Genomic DNA, 18,059 nt, shown 5'->3' with positions numbered 1-18,059 from the left:
GTTGAGCTCTACTCACAGGATTTTTAGGCTTTCCTTGAACTCAACTGGGTGCTTCTGCTTGAGGTGGTGAGGTTACAGTTACAGTCTTCTTGCACATTTTACATGTAATGTGGTTCATTTAACTGATTATTAAAGTGATCTCCAACTATTTTGATACCCAATTAGTTGATGCATATTTTTTAGGAAAAAAGTTTTTGATTTAAGCTTCTTAAATATGAATATTTTCTGATTTCTTTACTCTTCTATGACAGTAAACTGAATATCTTTGAGTTGTGGGCAAAACAAGACATCTGAAGACATCATCTTGGGCCTTGGCAAACACTGATCAACATCTTTCACAGTTTCCTGCCATTTTATAGGCAAACAACTAGTAATGACCGATCGAGAAAATAATAAACTGATTAATCAACTATGAAAATAATCATTAGTTGCAGCCCATTGGGTATTTTTAACAATAGTAGTTTTTAGTTGATTTATATTACCTACAGCAATGTAACTGCACCTGTACTTGAGTACAGGTTTTCAGTAATCTTTACACAACTTAAACAATATGCTAAACCCACCAACAAAGTGAAAAATTAAGTCAGACAAAGTTAGTCACTAGCTAGCTAGCTAGTGGACATACTGGAGCACTTAGCTAGCAGCTAACATTAGCCTCAGTTTGTGCCTCCTGTAACCTACTGCCATGTTAACCGGCGATTAAACCGTTGTTTAAAACACTTTTCAGAAGAATTTTCATACCATTTAGTGAAAAATAATCCACTCGCCGCACATATATACAAATATTTTGACCCGTTTCCCAAATCACGAGTGTTTCCTCTCCAGGTAGGAAACAGGTGCGCCGCCATCTTTGTTTTGATTCGCAAACAGAGGCCACACCGGCCATATTAGCAGCTAAATACAGTATTTCTTGGTGGAGACCAAAAACAAAGCTAAAAGAAGAGTCAGTATCGTACTTACGTTTATTAGCTGATCGGACAAATTACTCCAAATGAATGCAGAAGTTGCTTGTATCTGCTGGACGTATTAATAGTCAACTGTTTGCTAATACGGTGTCATATCGAGTGAACAGCTTGTTCGCCCTCTAGTGGCCAAATCGGCAACTGCAGATTTCAGCCCTTAAAATGTTTTTCTGCTTCACTGATAATCTGCTGGTTAACCTGGTAAAATCTTTCTTTCTTTTCCAGTCTGTGCTGATAAAATAAAGAATTCCCAGATTTAGCATCACATGGGTAAATATTTACTGTATCTGTCTTGTACTTAATTGTTGACAGCCATGATCTTGTTATTGTCTAGGTCTCAGAGAGGTCATGCTGTTTTACTCCCAGTTTTCCAGTCAATATCAACACCAAATGTTCCAGGGAGGAATTAAGTTGTTAAATATCTCTTTTTTTAGATTCTCCCAAATCTGCCTGAAACTCAGGCAGAAAAGAGGCATGATGTAACAGACAGTTACATCATGCATAGTGCTATTTATCCATCTAGATACGTTCTGTCTTTTTCTTTTTGTCTTGTTACTCTTTTTGTCATGTTGTCTTTTTGTCTTGTTACACTTTTTTTTATTTGTTATGTGTTTACATTTTGTTACCTATTTTACACTATTTCTTGGATTAATCTGCTGATTATTTTCTCCATTAATCAGCTGTTTTATTTTGTTTGTAAAAATTCTGGATATAGTGAGAAATGCTGTCACAATCACACAAAATGATGCCTTCATGGTGCTTTGGTATTTCCAACTGATTGAACAAAACTCAAAATTATTAAAGTAATTAAAAAGAAAAGCGAAAAGTCCCCATATTTGAGAAACCAAAAACCATGAAATGAGTAGAAGTAGAAGAATAGTCAAGTTAAGTTCAAGTGCCTCAAATTTGTACTTAGATACAGTGCTTGAGTGAATGTACTTAGTTACATTTCACCTCTGATTTCAACGCTATATCGCCAGACAGCAAAAATAAGTGAATTAAGATGTTTTATTTGTATTTGGGCGGACCAACCCTTTCAATTTTCCACCCATAGGCCCCTGTACCCCTACAGTCTATCAGTCCAGATCTCCTCTTCCACAGCTTTTCTTCAATGTCACATTAGTCCCCCAGCTCCAGCCTGCTCCCCTCCCATCCTTCATCCCATCCAGCTCTAAAGTTCCTCCACCCCTCGACTCCTCCGTCCAGCCAAGAGTCTTGTATGTGCGCTGGAATCTGGGATTATGAACAAAACTCAGCTGGTTGTTTTTATTGTGGGGAGGCTCCCCCCTCAGCGTAGTTACAGCTGCCAAGTACGTCATGTTTTCCCTCTCCGTGCCAAAGCACGCCCCTTCTAAACTCATTGATGGTAAGATAATATTGGGTGGAATGGGAGGGTGGGAGGTAAAGGAGAGTACACGAGGGGCCGAGCGGGACCCGGAGGCCAGAAGGTGGGGTCTGCTGGGTGAGCCTGTGATGACAATTAAAAGCTGATAAACTTTTAGGTTCACCGAAAGGTTACAGAACTGCGAAGAGACGGCCAGTGAGTTCACCAAGTCTTTGATGCTGCGTGATAAAGGAATTCAAATACCAGGTCACAATTTTAAAGGGATAGTTCACCCCAGAATCAAAAATACATGTTTTTCCTCTGGCCTGTAGAGCTATTTATCAATATAGACAGTTTTTGTGCGATGTCGGCTGCATGTCTGCCCGCTCTTTAATATGATGGAACAAGATGGAAGAAAAAATTCAACACCAGTGTCTCTTTCACAAAATCACGACCGTGATCGTGAGATGTAGAGAGACAAGAAATAGCATAAAATAGGTAACAAAACATAAAAGACATAACAGACAAAAAAGACGTAACAAGACAAAAATATGTAGCAAGACGAAAAAGTTGAAACAAGACATAAAACACAAAATACTTACATACTTTTACTTAAGTAACTTTTACTTAAGTAACATTTTCCATGCAGGACTTTTACTTGTAATCGAGTATTTTTACAGTGTTGCTTCAGGAAGCTGAATACCTCTTCCACCACTGACTGGAGTACAGTGGAGTTGAATTGAATTTGCTTTGTGGTGGATTGAAAAGTGATATCTGAAAGAATCAGCAGCATCTTGTTCCCAGACACTGTGTCTGCTTTACTCTTGGATAATCCACACAGCCGCTCTGTCAACAAGCCCTCATAGTATTTCCAATCAAAGATGTTCACTACGAGGTCGCTGGATTTTTTGGAGAGACCGGAGATGCTGGTGTTGGTTTTTCCACTGCTCTGAGCAGCACAAATTCAATTTAATTAAGCTCCACTGTATTGGGAAAAAACAGAGATGTGTATCTCAAAACCTGGGCGAATTAAACTATCTGCATGCCAAGATACTATCAATGATAAGTGAGAGAATATGGACTTTATTTTGCCTGTGTAATTTGAGTAAATCATCCCTTTAAGTTTGACAGAAGAGAGAGCCTGAGGAATGTGGAGCAGCCAATATTTCTCAAAGGGAAAGTTCAGCCCAAAATCACAAATGCATACCTTACCTGTAGGTGAGTTGCAGAGTTTTGGAGATATCAGCTGTGTAGATGTTTGTCTTCTCTTAAATATAATGGAGCAAAATGGCACTTGCCAAAAAAAAAAAAAAAAATACATGTCAGTTTCCTGTTACTCAAAATAATCCACAGTCCTCGTGAGAAGTTTCATTTTCTTTTTCTACCAAACTACACCTGCAGAGGGAAGCGTGCATCGGCTCACGGAGGAGAGGCTGCAGCTCAGTCGAAGAGGACGCCATTAATGTTTACGTCCCTCACCTCCTTGACATGACCGTGCGCCTCTGGTCCATGAGTAGATGCACACTGTCTGGTAAAATGGTTGGAAAGAAAATGGTTCTGGAAAGAGACATTACTGTTGAGTTTTTCTAATATACTATATATGTTTTAGCATTGTAAGCACCACAAGCTGACTGCCATCTAGTTCCAATATTTTGGAGGGAAGGCAGACATCTCCACTGCTGACGTTGCCAAAACTCAACAACTCACACCAAAACTATCTTGATGGATAAGTAGCACTAGAAGGCCAGAGCATAAATATGCATATTTGGGGGGGAACTGTCACTTTAGTCTAGACACTGTCTGTAAAATAATATCAAAGCTGATCTCAAAAGAGTTCAGGGTTAAATAGGTTGGAAATAACAAAGACGTCTAAGTGTGTTTACATACAGAGATGTTTACGTCCGCTGGGATTTACACGTCTTAAATTTGCACCATGCAGCAGTCGGCCTGTCTCAGATTGTAGATTACCGCATTTATCCCAATATATTTATGTCTCTGGTGTATGCTTTTTTGTGACAGTTGTGGCATTTTGTGACAACAGGACTCTGCGACAGAGCCGCTCGACGTCCTTGAGGAAATATTTTCCTTGCAGGGTGTGGAGGGGGACAGGGCAGGGTAGGAATTCACACAGGGCTTGATCTGGTGATGAAAGAAGGGTGTGAGCGGATGGGAAATAAGCTAGTCACACAGTCACATACAGTGGATGGCGAGAGAATTAAATGAATTAAAAATACGTATATAAACATGACGGATAGCGGCTTCGGACTGAGGTGGTGCTCATGAACATGTCCTGCGGCGTTCAGCGAAGACAGCTGGTGGATGTTTTCGCTGCCCCACCCAAACAGCGAAAGACAAAACAGTGTGAAGTGATGTCATTACTACTGCTTATGCATACCAGCTGTGTGACCTTATGGGCTGTACGGGATTTAAACGCGTGTGTTAGAGCACAGATGTGCTGCATGTACGTGTGTAAGTACATGTGCTCACATTTCTGTGGTTTAAAACCCCATCACTCTTTCCTCTCAGTCTTATGGTTTTATTTTGCAACCCCAGTTCCGAAGGCGCTGGGATCCCGCATAAAACGTAAATAAAAGCAGAATGCAACGATCTGCAAACACTTCTGACCTATAATCAATTGAATACAGTACAAAGAAGAGATAGTTAATGTTCAAACTATTGTTTTTAGTAAATACACACTCATTCTGCTGTATGTTTTTGAAAAGTTGGGACAGTAGCATGTTTACCGCTGTGAACATCACCATTTCTTTTAACAACACTCAGTAGCCGTTTGTGAACTGAGGACACTAATCGTTGAAGTTTTGAATTATTTGATTGAATTATTTCTCCTTCTTGCTTGATATACGACCTCAGGTGTTCAGCAGTCCGGGGTCTCTGTTGACAGTTACCCATGATGTCTTGGGCACCCATACCATGAGAGATGCTGATATTATCACGTTATCAATTTACCCGTTTACCTGTGGAATGTTACAAACAGGTGTTTTTTTGAGCATTTCACAACTTCTTTTTGAAATGTGTTGCAGGTTTCAAACTCAAAATGAGTGTTCATTTACAAAAAAACAATAAAGATTATCAGCTTGAACATGGTGGTGCAGTGGTTAGCACAGCTGCGTCACAGGTGGCTTCCTCCCACAGTCCAAAGACATGCGGTATAATAGGTTAATTGATTGATAGGTTAACTGAATTGGCGACTTGTCCAGGGTGTATCCCGCCTCTCGCCCAGTGTCAGCTGGATTCCTTCCCGCGACCTGTCAGGATAGGAGGTTATGGACAATGGATGGATGGAGTTTGAACATTAAATATCTTGTTTTTCTTTGTGTTTTAGGCCTGACTGTTTAACAACACACTTACGTTCACACAGTGTTAATTTCTGAGGACGTGGAGTTAAAAACAATCATATCTCTGTGCTTACACAGTGTCCCAACATCTTTGGAACTGCACTTGTGAATGAAACGAGGGTGAAAACATGACAATTCATAAAAAGTTATTTATTTTTTTGCATTTTTTTTCCACGTTAAATCCAATTTAAACTACAGGATGCTAGTAACATGAAACAGTCACATTGGAATGTTAGCAATGACACGATACAAAAGTGATTGAAAGGAGAAATCATTGTGAGACATCCCATTTATATATCAGAATATTTTCCTTATTGTTCCAGTTCAAGTAATTAACACTGCTGTTTTCTTTTGCGATTATTCGCTGGACTGAAAAAAAAAAAAAAAAAATAGATGTTTCTTCGTAACAGCCATGGCCCTTGAACATATTTTTGACCTGGATCACAATTTGTAAAGGTGCCACAAACAGAGGTACATATTTTAGTACAACAGGAGCTATGAAATGAAAGTCTTTGGCACATAGAAGGAACATTAACAAGTGTGGGTACACAAAATAAACAATACAAAAAAAGGCACCATACTATACATACTGCTCAATAGAATACTGATGGTAAAAAGATCATACACAGTATATTGAAAAGAGGATAACACTGACAAATGGATGGACAGAACTGACAGAAAGAGGCTCTGTATTATGAGTCTGTTGGTCCGTTGACAGTCAGTCTCATGATTTTCAGCAGTGACTGTGACGCCACTGTAAACAGGCCTGTTGTGATTGATTTCACTACAGTTTGCAGTGATAGATTGAAGAATTCCTCGCAGCTACACCTCTTTGAGAACATGGTGTGATTAAAGCTCCCTCCCCCTCCTCCTCCTCCTCACCACGGGGAACCGACCGCAACTCTGCGAGCCACCGCTTTTGTCAACTCTTTTACAAAACCGTACGCGTTTCATGGCTAATGTCACATCATTCGCTCACATACTTGATCTACTTGCCATCGACCACGCACACATACAGTAAGCAAGCTCAGATGCATGTATGGATATACACACAGTCCATGCACAGTACAAATGCAAGTATACGTTAACACACACATGCAGCATTTTAAAGCAGACACACACACACACACACACACACACACACACACATTCGCACACCAACTGATCATTAACTCAATCAGACAAACAAGATCAGAGCCTAAATGATTCATCCTAAATCCCGCCCCTTTTTGCTATGTGCTCCAATAACACTTGAATGAAGCATGGTTCCCCGGTCAGCTCTCAGGTCTCATGACCCGCCTCACTCTGACTCTGATTGGCTGGTACTTGTTGCCTTTGCTGTCAGATTAGTTTGGGTTAGGGTAAGAATATCAGGCATCCTGGGAGAAAAATGTAGATATACTACTTAGACTTACTAGAGGCTCGTCTATGGTGGAAAGTGAACTAAATTTTTAAGATGTTTAAAAGTCACCTCTTAGATTAGCTAAAAGAGACAGAGTCATACTCTGAATACAATATGCAATCAGGAGCTGAAACGCTAACAAAATGCCTCAATGTTATTGAAATTAATCAAAGCTCTGTGCACTTTTGGATTTTATAATTTTGTGTTTGCTGTTTTGACTGAGTTTGAGCTCTGAGAAGATTTTGCCTCTTTGTGGAATAGTTCCCAGGTGCACTTTCATTTACAAATAAAACCCATTTTGTTAGAACTTTGGCAAACAGAGTGCAACTTTATTCCCCCTGGAACAAGTTGGCTTTGATTTTTATTGAATCATACAAAAAGAAAAAACTTTTCCCTTGCTTTTCACTTGCTCAGTTTCATTGTGAAAAACACCTAAAAACATCCAAACATGAAATCAGGCTGCACAGTAAAAAGGAAAGGAGAAAGTTGGCCGAGACTCTGCAGGGCACCACATGTGTTCAACTGTTATTGGTGCACAGAGCAAAAAGGGGCGGGATTTAGGAAAGGTCAATTGATTTTCTATCTGAGTAGTTTGTAAACTGATTTCAAGGCATTTCCTCTTTGTCTGTCATGGCTTTACAAGAAACTAAGAAACGCGTATGTGCTTAAGCTGTATCTACTGGTGGAGGGTTGGTGGGAGCTCTAAGGCTGAAGACGTGCAGAGACCCTGTATGTGTGTGTGTGTGTGTGTGTGTGTGTGTGTGTGTGTGTGTGTGTTGACAGCTCATGGCTGTGACTCCAGAGGCTGCAGTCATCATGGGAACCAGTGCTGATTAATGCTAAAGTACACTCTCTTCCCACCCAGAACTGCCCATCTCCCGTCTCTCGTTCCCAGCCTGACTGCCGTCAACAACCCAGGGACTGAGCCTTCGTCATCATCGACATCAATCATCGCCGCCATCATCGTCGTCATCATCAGACTAGTTTTCCTGATGTTTATTGAGGCACGGAGCCAAAGGAGGAGCCAAGGGGACCATAACGAGAGGAATGTTGATGTAGGAGATTGTTCTAGTCCCTGATGTCCACTTTGCTGTGGACTCTCTGTGGCCGGGCAGGGGTGGATTCAGAAAGGGAGTTCGCGTAGGCATGTGTGTATGTGTGAGTGTGTGTGTATGGGTGTGTTTGTGGGGGTAGTTCCTGGGCTGCGATTATTTGTAGACTGTTTCACAGCTCGGTGTCTGCTGTCTTGGTGGTTGAGTGGCCGTTGGTGGGAGGAGGAGGCTGGGTCTTGGCTGCCTCGGGGGATTCTCCGTTTACGCTGGGTTTCTCTGTGGTTTCTGGAGGGGGGTTGAGGGGGGCCACAGACACAAGAGTGTTCCCCTGGTTCTCCTGGTCTGCTGGATAGGTTTCCTCTGCCTGCAAACACAGCACAAACGAACAACACATCATGGAAAAGCTGGAGAGAAGATTTTTAACAACAGCTGGGTTTCAGGATACTTAAGGAAGCAGCTGTGAAGCAGGTGTCTTCTCTTTGTTATATCAGTGTAAAGCATGCTAAGATGTTTGAGAAAGAGAGCACATTTGTTTGCTGATGCACACTGCAAGTATAAGTCTGCCATTGGTTACTTGTTTCAAGTGGCATCGCAGCGTCCTCTATCTATGTTTTCAAAGTGCCCGGGAAACAAGAGCAACCTCCAAGCTGCAACCTACACGCTGAAAACGGCAAATTAGTGCCTGGGATGCTAATGGTACAGGCTAGGAGATGTGATGTAGTCATTTTCATGCCAGAGCTCGCTTGTCAACATGCAAATGTTTCGAAAGGTCCCCCTCGACACTATTTTGCAGCAGCACCGTTGCTGCATCCTTGGTTTAGTGCTGCCTAAGATGATTGTAATTGGTTTACAGAAATGCAAACAAGGCAGGATGTTTTTTCCCTTTCCCTTTTTCCCTACACAAGACTAGTGTACAACTGACCCTTCATAATTCCCAACCTTTTGTACTCTGTGCTCCAATAACAGTTGAGCAAGCTTGGCACCCGGTGGAAACCTGGTCAAATTTTGAAGATGGTTTTCAATATTCACGGCCAAATTGTCCTGATTTTCACCATATTTAAACAGGCTTTGAGGGTGCGAGAGCACAGACTTTTGTATTACTTGTGTCACCCATCACTGTTGATAACTGATCTTTCTTTTCTGAAGAACATGCCAGAAAAAGTTTGAAGAATGACTGAGTTAGCTAATGTTAGCAAAATAGCTAATGAGTTATGTAGATTAGCTAGCTAGTTAACAAGCATTTTGCTACATCGGCTAACTTAAGATGTGACAATATATATACATTATGTGTTGCTTTTAGAGATCCTTCGGTATTATCTTTCAACCACCTTTAAAATGTAGTTTTCTTTTTAACTCTGACAAGCTAAGCACATAGCATATAAAATAAGACAGTTGAATGAGGTTCCAAAAGGAGCTGGACTTAAGAACGGTCAGCTGTGAAGTACATGCATCACTTACAAAGCAGCTATAATGGAGATTCCCTTTTTTTACCATACATTGATTCAGTATATTAAAAAGACCAGCTTTAGACTGCTTTTGTGTTATATCAAATCTTGGATAAAATATTCTTGGAAGTTAAAAATGAAGCATTTGATGAACTCCATCATGCACAGAAAGACGCATATATACACAGATGCATCCACTAACACCCACACCCTTCCACTTTTGCTAATAAACACACAAACACGTCCTCTAATGTGGTGTCTATCATGCGATACAGCTGCGTCTGGCTCGTAGATGAAACAGTGAGGCCTGCAGATGAATAAGACAGCAGAGAGCAGGGCGTGGGTCTTTGGATAACGCACCCTCTTTCTTTCTCTGTGTATTCTCTGTGATAGCTGGCCAGAAACATTCCCTAATTAAAACACTGGCAGCGATCGATTCAGAAGAAAGAAAATAATGCGGTTTTGATTTCAGATGTAGTAAAACATGAACCTTGCCCCAGAAAATCTATGCATAGTGTTACTGAATCTATAATGACTGCAGAAACCCACAAACACATGGTAAAAAACCCCCCAAAAAATGTATTTATGATAGAAGCTACAGGTCATATGTAAGGTCAGTCTGATCTGTGTTAAAAATGAAATGAAAGAAGCACTTCAGGTGAACAAACTGGAATAATATCAAACATGATCAAAGTAAGCATTATGCAGTGTCTGCAGTGGTGAAGGAAACATCTCGGCATTGATTTTCAATTCATGGGCTCTGCGCTGAATGATCCTGTGGAGCCAGTGTGAACATGCAAACCAAAGTGCAAGTAAATGAGGTCCACAGCGGCAACATGCGGCTCCGTCTAATGCACAGAAAATGGTGCTTACCAGCCTCACTCCCTTGGTGTCGGTCTTGCGTTGACATTTGAAGTAACCTACGATGATTCCGAGGGCGGCAAGCAGACCGGAGACCAGAATTCCCACAAATACAGAGGAACCTGATGATGATGGAGTCTCAACCTTCGTCACGCCCAGCTGCAAACAAGGAGAAGAGATATCGCTGCGGTCAAAAAGAAGAGTATGAATTTGAAAACACACCTAATCATTATGTGTGGGTTTATTAAAAAGAAAAGAGAGGCTTGTGTGGTTTGATTTCAGTTATCCATGATGTAGGCTATCAAGTTAAAGGGATAGACGGCATTATTAGAAGTGGTGTTACATGAGGTACTCATAGTCAGTATATTAGCTATAGTAAATGCCAGCTGGCATGCCCCCAGTTTGGAGAAGCAGAGAGGGTCACCAGCATGGAAGCAAAGCACTGACCTGCTGTGGACAGGGTCAGCAGCAAAAGGTATTTAAAAAATCAATATTAGTTGAAGTGCATGGTATATTTATATATGAGCTAAATATCTCTCTGTACAAACCAACCAAACTCCATGGGTGAAATCAGTCATTTTAACTCGGAGAACACAGAAGCTGCTGGTCTACCACCGCCTCGATCTGTTCGTTTGTTTGTGATATCGTGCCATTTTAGTGTTTTAATACGACAGTTTGGATTCATCAAGTTGCAAAATAACACAAACTAACTAACAGATTGTGAAAGCCGTAGACCAGCAACTCCCATGTTCTGTGAGGCAAAGTTACTGATTTTACCTATGGAGTTTGGTTGGTTAACAGAGAGTGATATTTGACTTACGTAACAGTGGTTTCCCAACAGAAAAGGCTGTCTGATGGCAAAGTAAAAGAGTGAAAATATTCTAAACCGCTTTAAGTCGAGTGAATTGTTTTGTTTACAGTACATTAGTAGCCCAGGTGAAATCAAGCTAATATCCAAATCCATACTAAGTAGTGTGTTTATACTGGAAAAGTCATAAAATTCAGTATAATAATTTTAATAATTAAAAAAAACATCTGCTTGAGTTTTCTGCCTGTTAAAAGGGAGTTTTTCCTCACCACTGGTACCAAGTGCTTGCTCGTGGTGGTACTTGCTGGTTCTCTGTCAATAATGGGTACGGTCTAGACCGCCTCTATATGAAACATGCCCCGAGATAATTTCTGCTGTGATTTGGCGCTATATAAATAAAACTGACCTGACTTAATCAAACCAGACTTTATGCACATTAAATACTGTTGATTTTTAAATGATTTGTCGATGGGCGCGGTTCTCCCACAATGCAATGCACAAAGAACATGGAGGAACTTCTTAAAGGCCGGTTCACCTTCACCTTCTTATTCACCCTGGTGGCAGGTAAAGCTCTCTTACCTTGTCTTTCAAATGTTCTCCCTGGACTGCATCAGCCAAAGCTCTGAGTGGAGCTGCAGGGGGAATGAACATTAGAAATACATCAGTACTTAATTCTGCTGGTCTATGCAGAATTTCGCTGCAAAAACAGCAGCACAAGAATGTCACAAATAACTAAAACCGTGCATGTGACAGTTATACTGATGGATGACATCAATACTCACCGTTATCACTGGACATCATAGCTATGTGCTTATCTTGGAAGATTTTTAGTTCACACTCTTGTGTCTCGCAGAGGACTGCAAGATTGTCATCAATAACGCGTTTAGTTGTTTCCTATAAGAAAGGATTTGTATGTTAAAGGTATAATTCATACTTGTAATAATTCACAGCAGCTTTCAGAATAAACTCAGAGGATTAACTACAGACAGGAAAACTTAATCAGAACTTTCACTTCATGAAATCATTTAAATGCATCACATATGATGATAAAACAGGACACATAAACACTCTTAGAAATAAGGGTTCCAAAAAGGTTCTTCACAAAGGGCTGTTCTGCCCAGAACCATTTGCCTCTGAAGAACTATTTATTGAAGAAAGGGTTTTTTGTCAAGGGCTCTCTGTAAGACTAAGGGTTCCATTAAAGAAAGAAAGAACCATTTTTGGAAGAAAGATTTCTTCATGTTGATTCTCTTTCATCATGGGTTCTTTGTACCATGATATAAAAGGGTTCTCTGTAAAACTCCCTGAGTATGTTCTTGATAAAACCATTGGAATATGAAAAGGCTCTTGGTAGAACCCCTTGAGTGTGTTCTAGGAATATAAACAGGTTCTCCACAGCATAACGTCCTTGGTGGGTTCTAAATAAAACACTTGGAATATAAAAAGGTTCTCTCTAGAATCCTCTCATGTGTTCTAGATAAAACCCTTGGAATATACAAAGGTTCTCTGTAGAACCCTCTTAGTGTCTTCTAGATTTGAACCCTTGGAATATGAAAACATTCTCTGTAAAACCCTCTCATGTGTTCCAGATAAAACCCTTGGAATATACAAAGGTTCTCTGTAGAACCCTCTTAGTGTCCTCTAGGTTGAACCCTTGGAATATAAAAAGGTTCTCTGTAAAACCCTCTCACGTGTTCCAGATAAAACTAATATACAGTTCTCTGTAGAACCACCTGAGTGTGTTCTAGATTAAACCCTTGAACTATAAAAAGGATGTCGGTAGAACCCCCTTACAGAGTGGAAAGGTTCTGGATAGAACCCCCAGAGATGGTTCTGCCTGGAACCATTGCACTCACATGAGGTTCTGAGTGGAATTTTTCACAGATGGTTCTACGCATAACCATTTCTGCTGGGTTCTAGGTAGAACTCTTTAAAAGGGTTCCAAGTGGTACCTTTATAAAAGATTCTCACAGGAACAAAAAAAGGGTTCTCCCATGGGAACAATCCAAAGAACCCTCTCTGATTCTGGTTAGCACCTTTATTTCTCAGATTGTATACATGTTATCTCTTTTGTTTGCGGTCAGCGATCAGCTGTGTTCCCAGATTTTCCCCGCTGACCGTCGGCTCACGTAGGCATCTGTGTGCGTCATGGAGACAAAATGCAGCGGGACGGAAAACTCGCAGACCACACCTTCTTTTTCCCACCTTAACCCTGAACTATGACATCACCTCCTTGCACAACTATAAGTCTTTGCGACTTGGGAGCACTCTTCATTTTCTGTAATGTGATCCAGACACCGCTCAGCGTTCCCAGAAGACCACTGTGAGCAAACCCTGGATCCTCAGTATGTTGGGAGTGGGCCCACAGCTGGACCGACGCTGCAACACCCAGATCTGGGAGGAAGAAACCCCGGACTTGGATGAAAAAAAAATCACTTCACCGGAACGTATTATGTTCACCATCTGTCCGTGTCGCTTGCGACCCATCAAAAGTTATTCTCTGGAAGCCGGTGCTTGACCTTACGTGTCCTCCTGCACCCATGGCTGCAGATCAGATGAGTTACAGCAGGTTTTGGATTTGAATAAACACATTTTAACAGCACAAAGATACTGAAATAATGTCTGTTTTTCATTTTGTCATATTAGACACAACCTGCTATAGTGACTGATGACTTGGGGATTTACAGAGGTATGAGAAAACCCTTTCTCATTTTCCAATACTTCAGAGGATAGCTGCTGTATTAACTTTGTTCCCTCAATACAGGCTGTTCCTTTATCAAGGTTTTTCATGCCACTCGCTCACTCCTGCCTGAAGAGAATAACCTTGTGTCTTTCTTTTTTTTGCTACATGCACTTTGAGGTAATCATCATCTGGCTGAGGCTTCTGGCACTGTGGTTCATGTTTAGTTTCAGGTTGAGTTGGACAGATGATTTCTGCAGATGGTCCTGGCTCTGTGGATGATCCAGTAATGACCCAAATAGAGGTAACTAAAGAATGAGGGCTGGGATTTGACCCACTGCTTTGGCTCTGTTTACCCGGACTGACACAATGTATTATGTAGCAATGAGCTCTGATTAAACATCACATGTTTGCTATGCTTCGAGGCAAGTTTGTAAAACTGCGCTCACTATTAGGATTTAAGAGTAAAAAGGAAACTATAATTGACCCTTTCTAAGTTCCCTTTTTGTTCTGTGCTCCAATAACAGTTGAGTAATCTCAGTACCTGGTAGGACCCTTGGTCAACTTTCTCCTTTCCTGTTTACTGTACTTAGATATTATATGTGCTACAGGCTTGTGTATGTTGAAAAGAAAACCAAATTTTGAAGATGGTTAGATGACTAGATGAACTATAATTATAATTATAACTAGCAAAATATAATTTGAAAAAACTAAGAAAAGTGGATTATAGAGTCCACACCACAATTAGAGCTAAAGCTACAGTCTGGACACGGCCATCCACTTGAGTTTGAAAACGATATTTTTAAGGTTATTTATAGTTCTTGATGTAGATGGCCCTTGTTAGCAAAATGCTAGCTAATTAGCTAGTGAAAATGCTCCTAAAAGTCGTGAAATGAGCTGCCTGATGAACTCTGGCTCACTACATAGTCTTTTATGTCACTTTTGAAAAATATTTTTATCGAAAAGGCCTTATTTTGCTTCTGCGGTATGCAGCAAACTGAACTGTCCCACTCAGCCCAAAGACTTTACATTGTGATGATATCACATCGCTGTTTTTGGCGCTAGGCTAAACTTTACAAATATCAAACCTGTATGGTTTAAAAATTTATAATAGAAAGAGTCATAATTAGCCTTGCACTTCGAGGTGTCCTGTCAACAGTTTTACAGATGTCATTTTTATAGTTGTGGCTTACAGGGAAAATGCTTTTCAGTTTAATTATTTGCTGCAATACCACGAGTGGCCACTAGGAAAAACTGGAAGCAAGGCTGCGGGCAATGCCATGTCTAGGTTCTATTATATATCTAAGATCTAAGAAGAGATGGAACAGTGTGAAAATTTCATATCATGATTGTAATGACAAAAAGTACTGATACATGCACTGGAATAATTTCTCTGAGTTTTATTTTGAAAACCTCACAACAGTTTAAATTGGCATCATGCTCTTTTCAATCTCAGTGTTTTCACTGATGCAAAAATAAATCCACACTGCACACTGTGCCTGTGTTTTGGAGACTGTTGCTAAGTTTGGCTGATGCTGGAGTTATTCAAAGGATGTTAGTCAAACATGATTATCCTGATAATTAAAATGGTAATACTAACTGTCTGGAATTTAAGCATGGTTTATCATGAAACCAATTATCTTTCTATCCCTGGATTAATGTATAGGAAACAGGAACTAAGCATGTTCAACTGTTGGAGCACAGCGAAAAGGGGTGGGGCTTAGGAAAGGTCCGTTAAGTACTAATATGGCTCGAAATATGACATTTTATTATATATTGTATGTTATGAGGCACAGGAAGTGAAAAAGTCCTGAAAAAAGCACCTCTATATGTATGTAAGACCAGAAAATGAAGCCGCACCCTTACTTTTCATCCTTTTGTTTTAAGCACCCCAGAGCAAGAGAGGAAACATCACCCCTCCTCTTCATTTGTCTCCTGCCAGGAACACAGTTTCTTGATTTACAGCGCCCGAGGAATGTCTGAGAAAAGATCTGCCTTTATCAGGGCAATATTTCCAACTGTAGTTCTTTAAAACACATTAATCTTCTTCTTCTAAGTGGAGTAAGCCACTTCCTCTGGACCCAAGGTGTAGGGGCCCAGATAAAGGTCTTGGTAAAAAGGAACTCGTCACCAGGAGGTAACAGGACTCAGCGCTCTCGTCTCGTTTCAGTGCGGTCTTATATGTCGCAAAAATCTCAACTGTTGGTAGTTTGACACTGCCTGTGGTTGGCAGCGAGGAGAGAGGGGCTGCTGTTACAAACTGATCGATTTAAAGGTTGTAGGATGTACTGTCAGTGGTGGTGGCTTGATATCTTATGAGAATATTCTACTTTAACACTCAGAGATAACAGAGTTGAATTCATACTCACACAATTTTCTGTTGTCACTTCAACCTTGACAGCGTTACTTTCTGAGATGCCGTCCTTTTCGACACACATCACTTTAGGCTGTGGAGACAGTGAGCCACAAACGAGGTCAGGACGCTTTGCACGTGGTTGGAACCACAACATGAGTCATCCGTCCATCCAACACATCTTCCCTCAAAACAAAAGCGGTAGCTTTGTGCAGAAATATGAGTTTAGGGGGTATTTCGGATTATTTTAGTGGGGTTGAACGGTACATGGTCGCATGGTTGCAGGTACATATTTTAGCTGCTTAGAAAGGTCCACCTAAAAAAAAAATTAATATCAGTTTTAAGTGTACATTATATTTAGAACATTTTCACTGCTTTACCTTGGTATCCAACAGCCTTTTCTGACAGGAAACCACCATTTTACAAGCCAAATATCACTTTCTCCAGGCCAACCAACCTCCATAGGCAAAATCAGTATTCTGGTCTACAGCTGCCTCAATCTGTTAGTTTATTTGTGTTACTGTGTGACTATGGTGAATCTGAGCTAACCTTTTTTTAACACCAAAGTCACACAGTGACACAAACAAACTAACAGATCCAATGGTCCAGCAACTCCTGTCTTCTGCGAGGTAAAATGGAGTCAGGTTGAGCGAGACTTGTCTCATATAACAGTGGTTTTCCATTGGAAAAGACTGTCTGATGGTAAGGTGAAGTGATGAAAATATTCTAAATATAGCGCATTCTTAAACTGACATTGATCTTTTTATATGGGCCATTTTTTTTTGAAGGACAGATGTCAAAACAGAATCAACATCTGTACATGTAACAGGCAGGTACTCACCTTGAATTTAACCTTTTCAACTGGTTCTACAGCTGGTGGAGCCACGTCACCTCTGGCAACAGGGGCAGCAATGGTCCCTGAGGTGCCTGCATCCACGCTGTCAGGATTGATGTTAATAACGGTCACTAAGTGCGAAATATCTCCAGGAGCATCAGAAGGAGCAGGCACATCACCAGAAGCGGCAGTGGGAGCGGCACCTGCACCTGGGGCATCGGAGGCGGCCGGAGCCGCAGCGGAACCTGCAGCTTCTGGCGCTAAGGACACAATCCAAGGGCAATACTATTACACACAGCCAAACACTGGTTTTGTCATGGTTTGTCACCTGTCATGTCAGCAATATAACCTCAGAAAATCCAAATGACTTTTCACTGCATGCTCATCAAAGCTCTTACCAGCACTGGCGTCTGCAGGTGGATCAGCTGCAGGTGCGTCTGTGGCACCTGTTGTATCATCTTGACACATCACCTCACCTGCAAGGAGGGGAGACACAGAGAGAGACAGCAGCTTAAACATTTTGACTTTATGATCGATTCATCTAATAAATCAATGTTCTTTGATGCCTGCAAGAATTAAAGCTTTATCTATTATTAAACAATGCATGTACAGTACCAGTCAAAAGTTTTGATACGTTCAATGTTTTGTCTTTATCTTTATTGTTCTTACTCTGAATCATTTATAATCATGTATGCAAAAATGTGAAAAGAAGGCAAAATTGTTTTTGTTTTTTAAGAATCTAAAATGTAAAAGACTTTTTTTTGATTCGTGCAATTAAATTATCATGATACTAAAAAATATTAGATCAGCAAAAGGCTTCAGTTCAACAAGTACAAGTTTATTTCTTTATTTTTTTTATCTAAAATATTCATTCTTTCATGGTCCGTAACTGCTTATCCTTGAGGGTTTGTAGGGGAGCTGGAGTCTGCTGACATTGGGTGTGAATGATTGAATGAATGATGAATGGAAAAATATAAAACA

The 18,059-nt window shown here is 40.6% G+C and overlaps 1 protein-coding gene across 1 annotated transcript in view; it reads right to left on the bottom strand.

Moving 5' to 3' along the window:
• Positions 1 to 5,777: 5,777 nt before the first annotated feature.
• The window catches only part of cd34 (CD34 molecule), a 33,107-nt gene continuing 20,825 nt past the window's right edge, over positions 5,778 to 18,059 (bottom strand). The window contains exons 2-7 of the mRNA XM_084722055.1: positions 17,477 to 17,554; positions 17,064 to 17,338; positions 11,993 to 12,104; positions 11,790 to 11,842; positions 10,415 to 10,561; positions 5,778 to 8,460 (exon numbers count right to left, since the gene is read on the bottom strand). Of these exons, the coding sequence (XP_084578181.1) occupies positions 8,269 to 8,460; positions 10,415 to 10,561; positions 11,790 to 11,842; positions 11,993 to 12,104; positions 17,064 to 17,338; positions 17,477 to 17,554 (857 nt within the window). The 3' untranslated portion in view covers positions 5,778 to 8,268. The remainder of the gene's footprint in view (positions 8,461 to 10,414; positions 10,562 to 11,789; positions 11,843 to 11,992; positions 12,105 to 17,063; positions 17,339 to 17,476; positions 17,555 to 18,059) is intronic.

The sequence above is a fragment of the Lutjanus erythropterus genome, chromosome 6 (genome assembly GCF_056507025.1).
Source record: "Lutjanus erythropterus isolate fLutEry1 chromosome 6, fLutEry1.hap2, whole genome shotgun sequence".
Classification (NCBI taxonomy): Eukaryota; Metazoa; Chordata; class Actinopteri; order Lutjaniformes; family Lutjanidae; genus Lutjanus; species Lutjanus erythropterus.
Note: the sequence above shows the minus strand (reverse complement) of the source record. Positions and strands in the feature narration are given on the sequence as shown.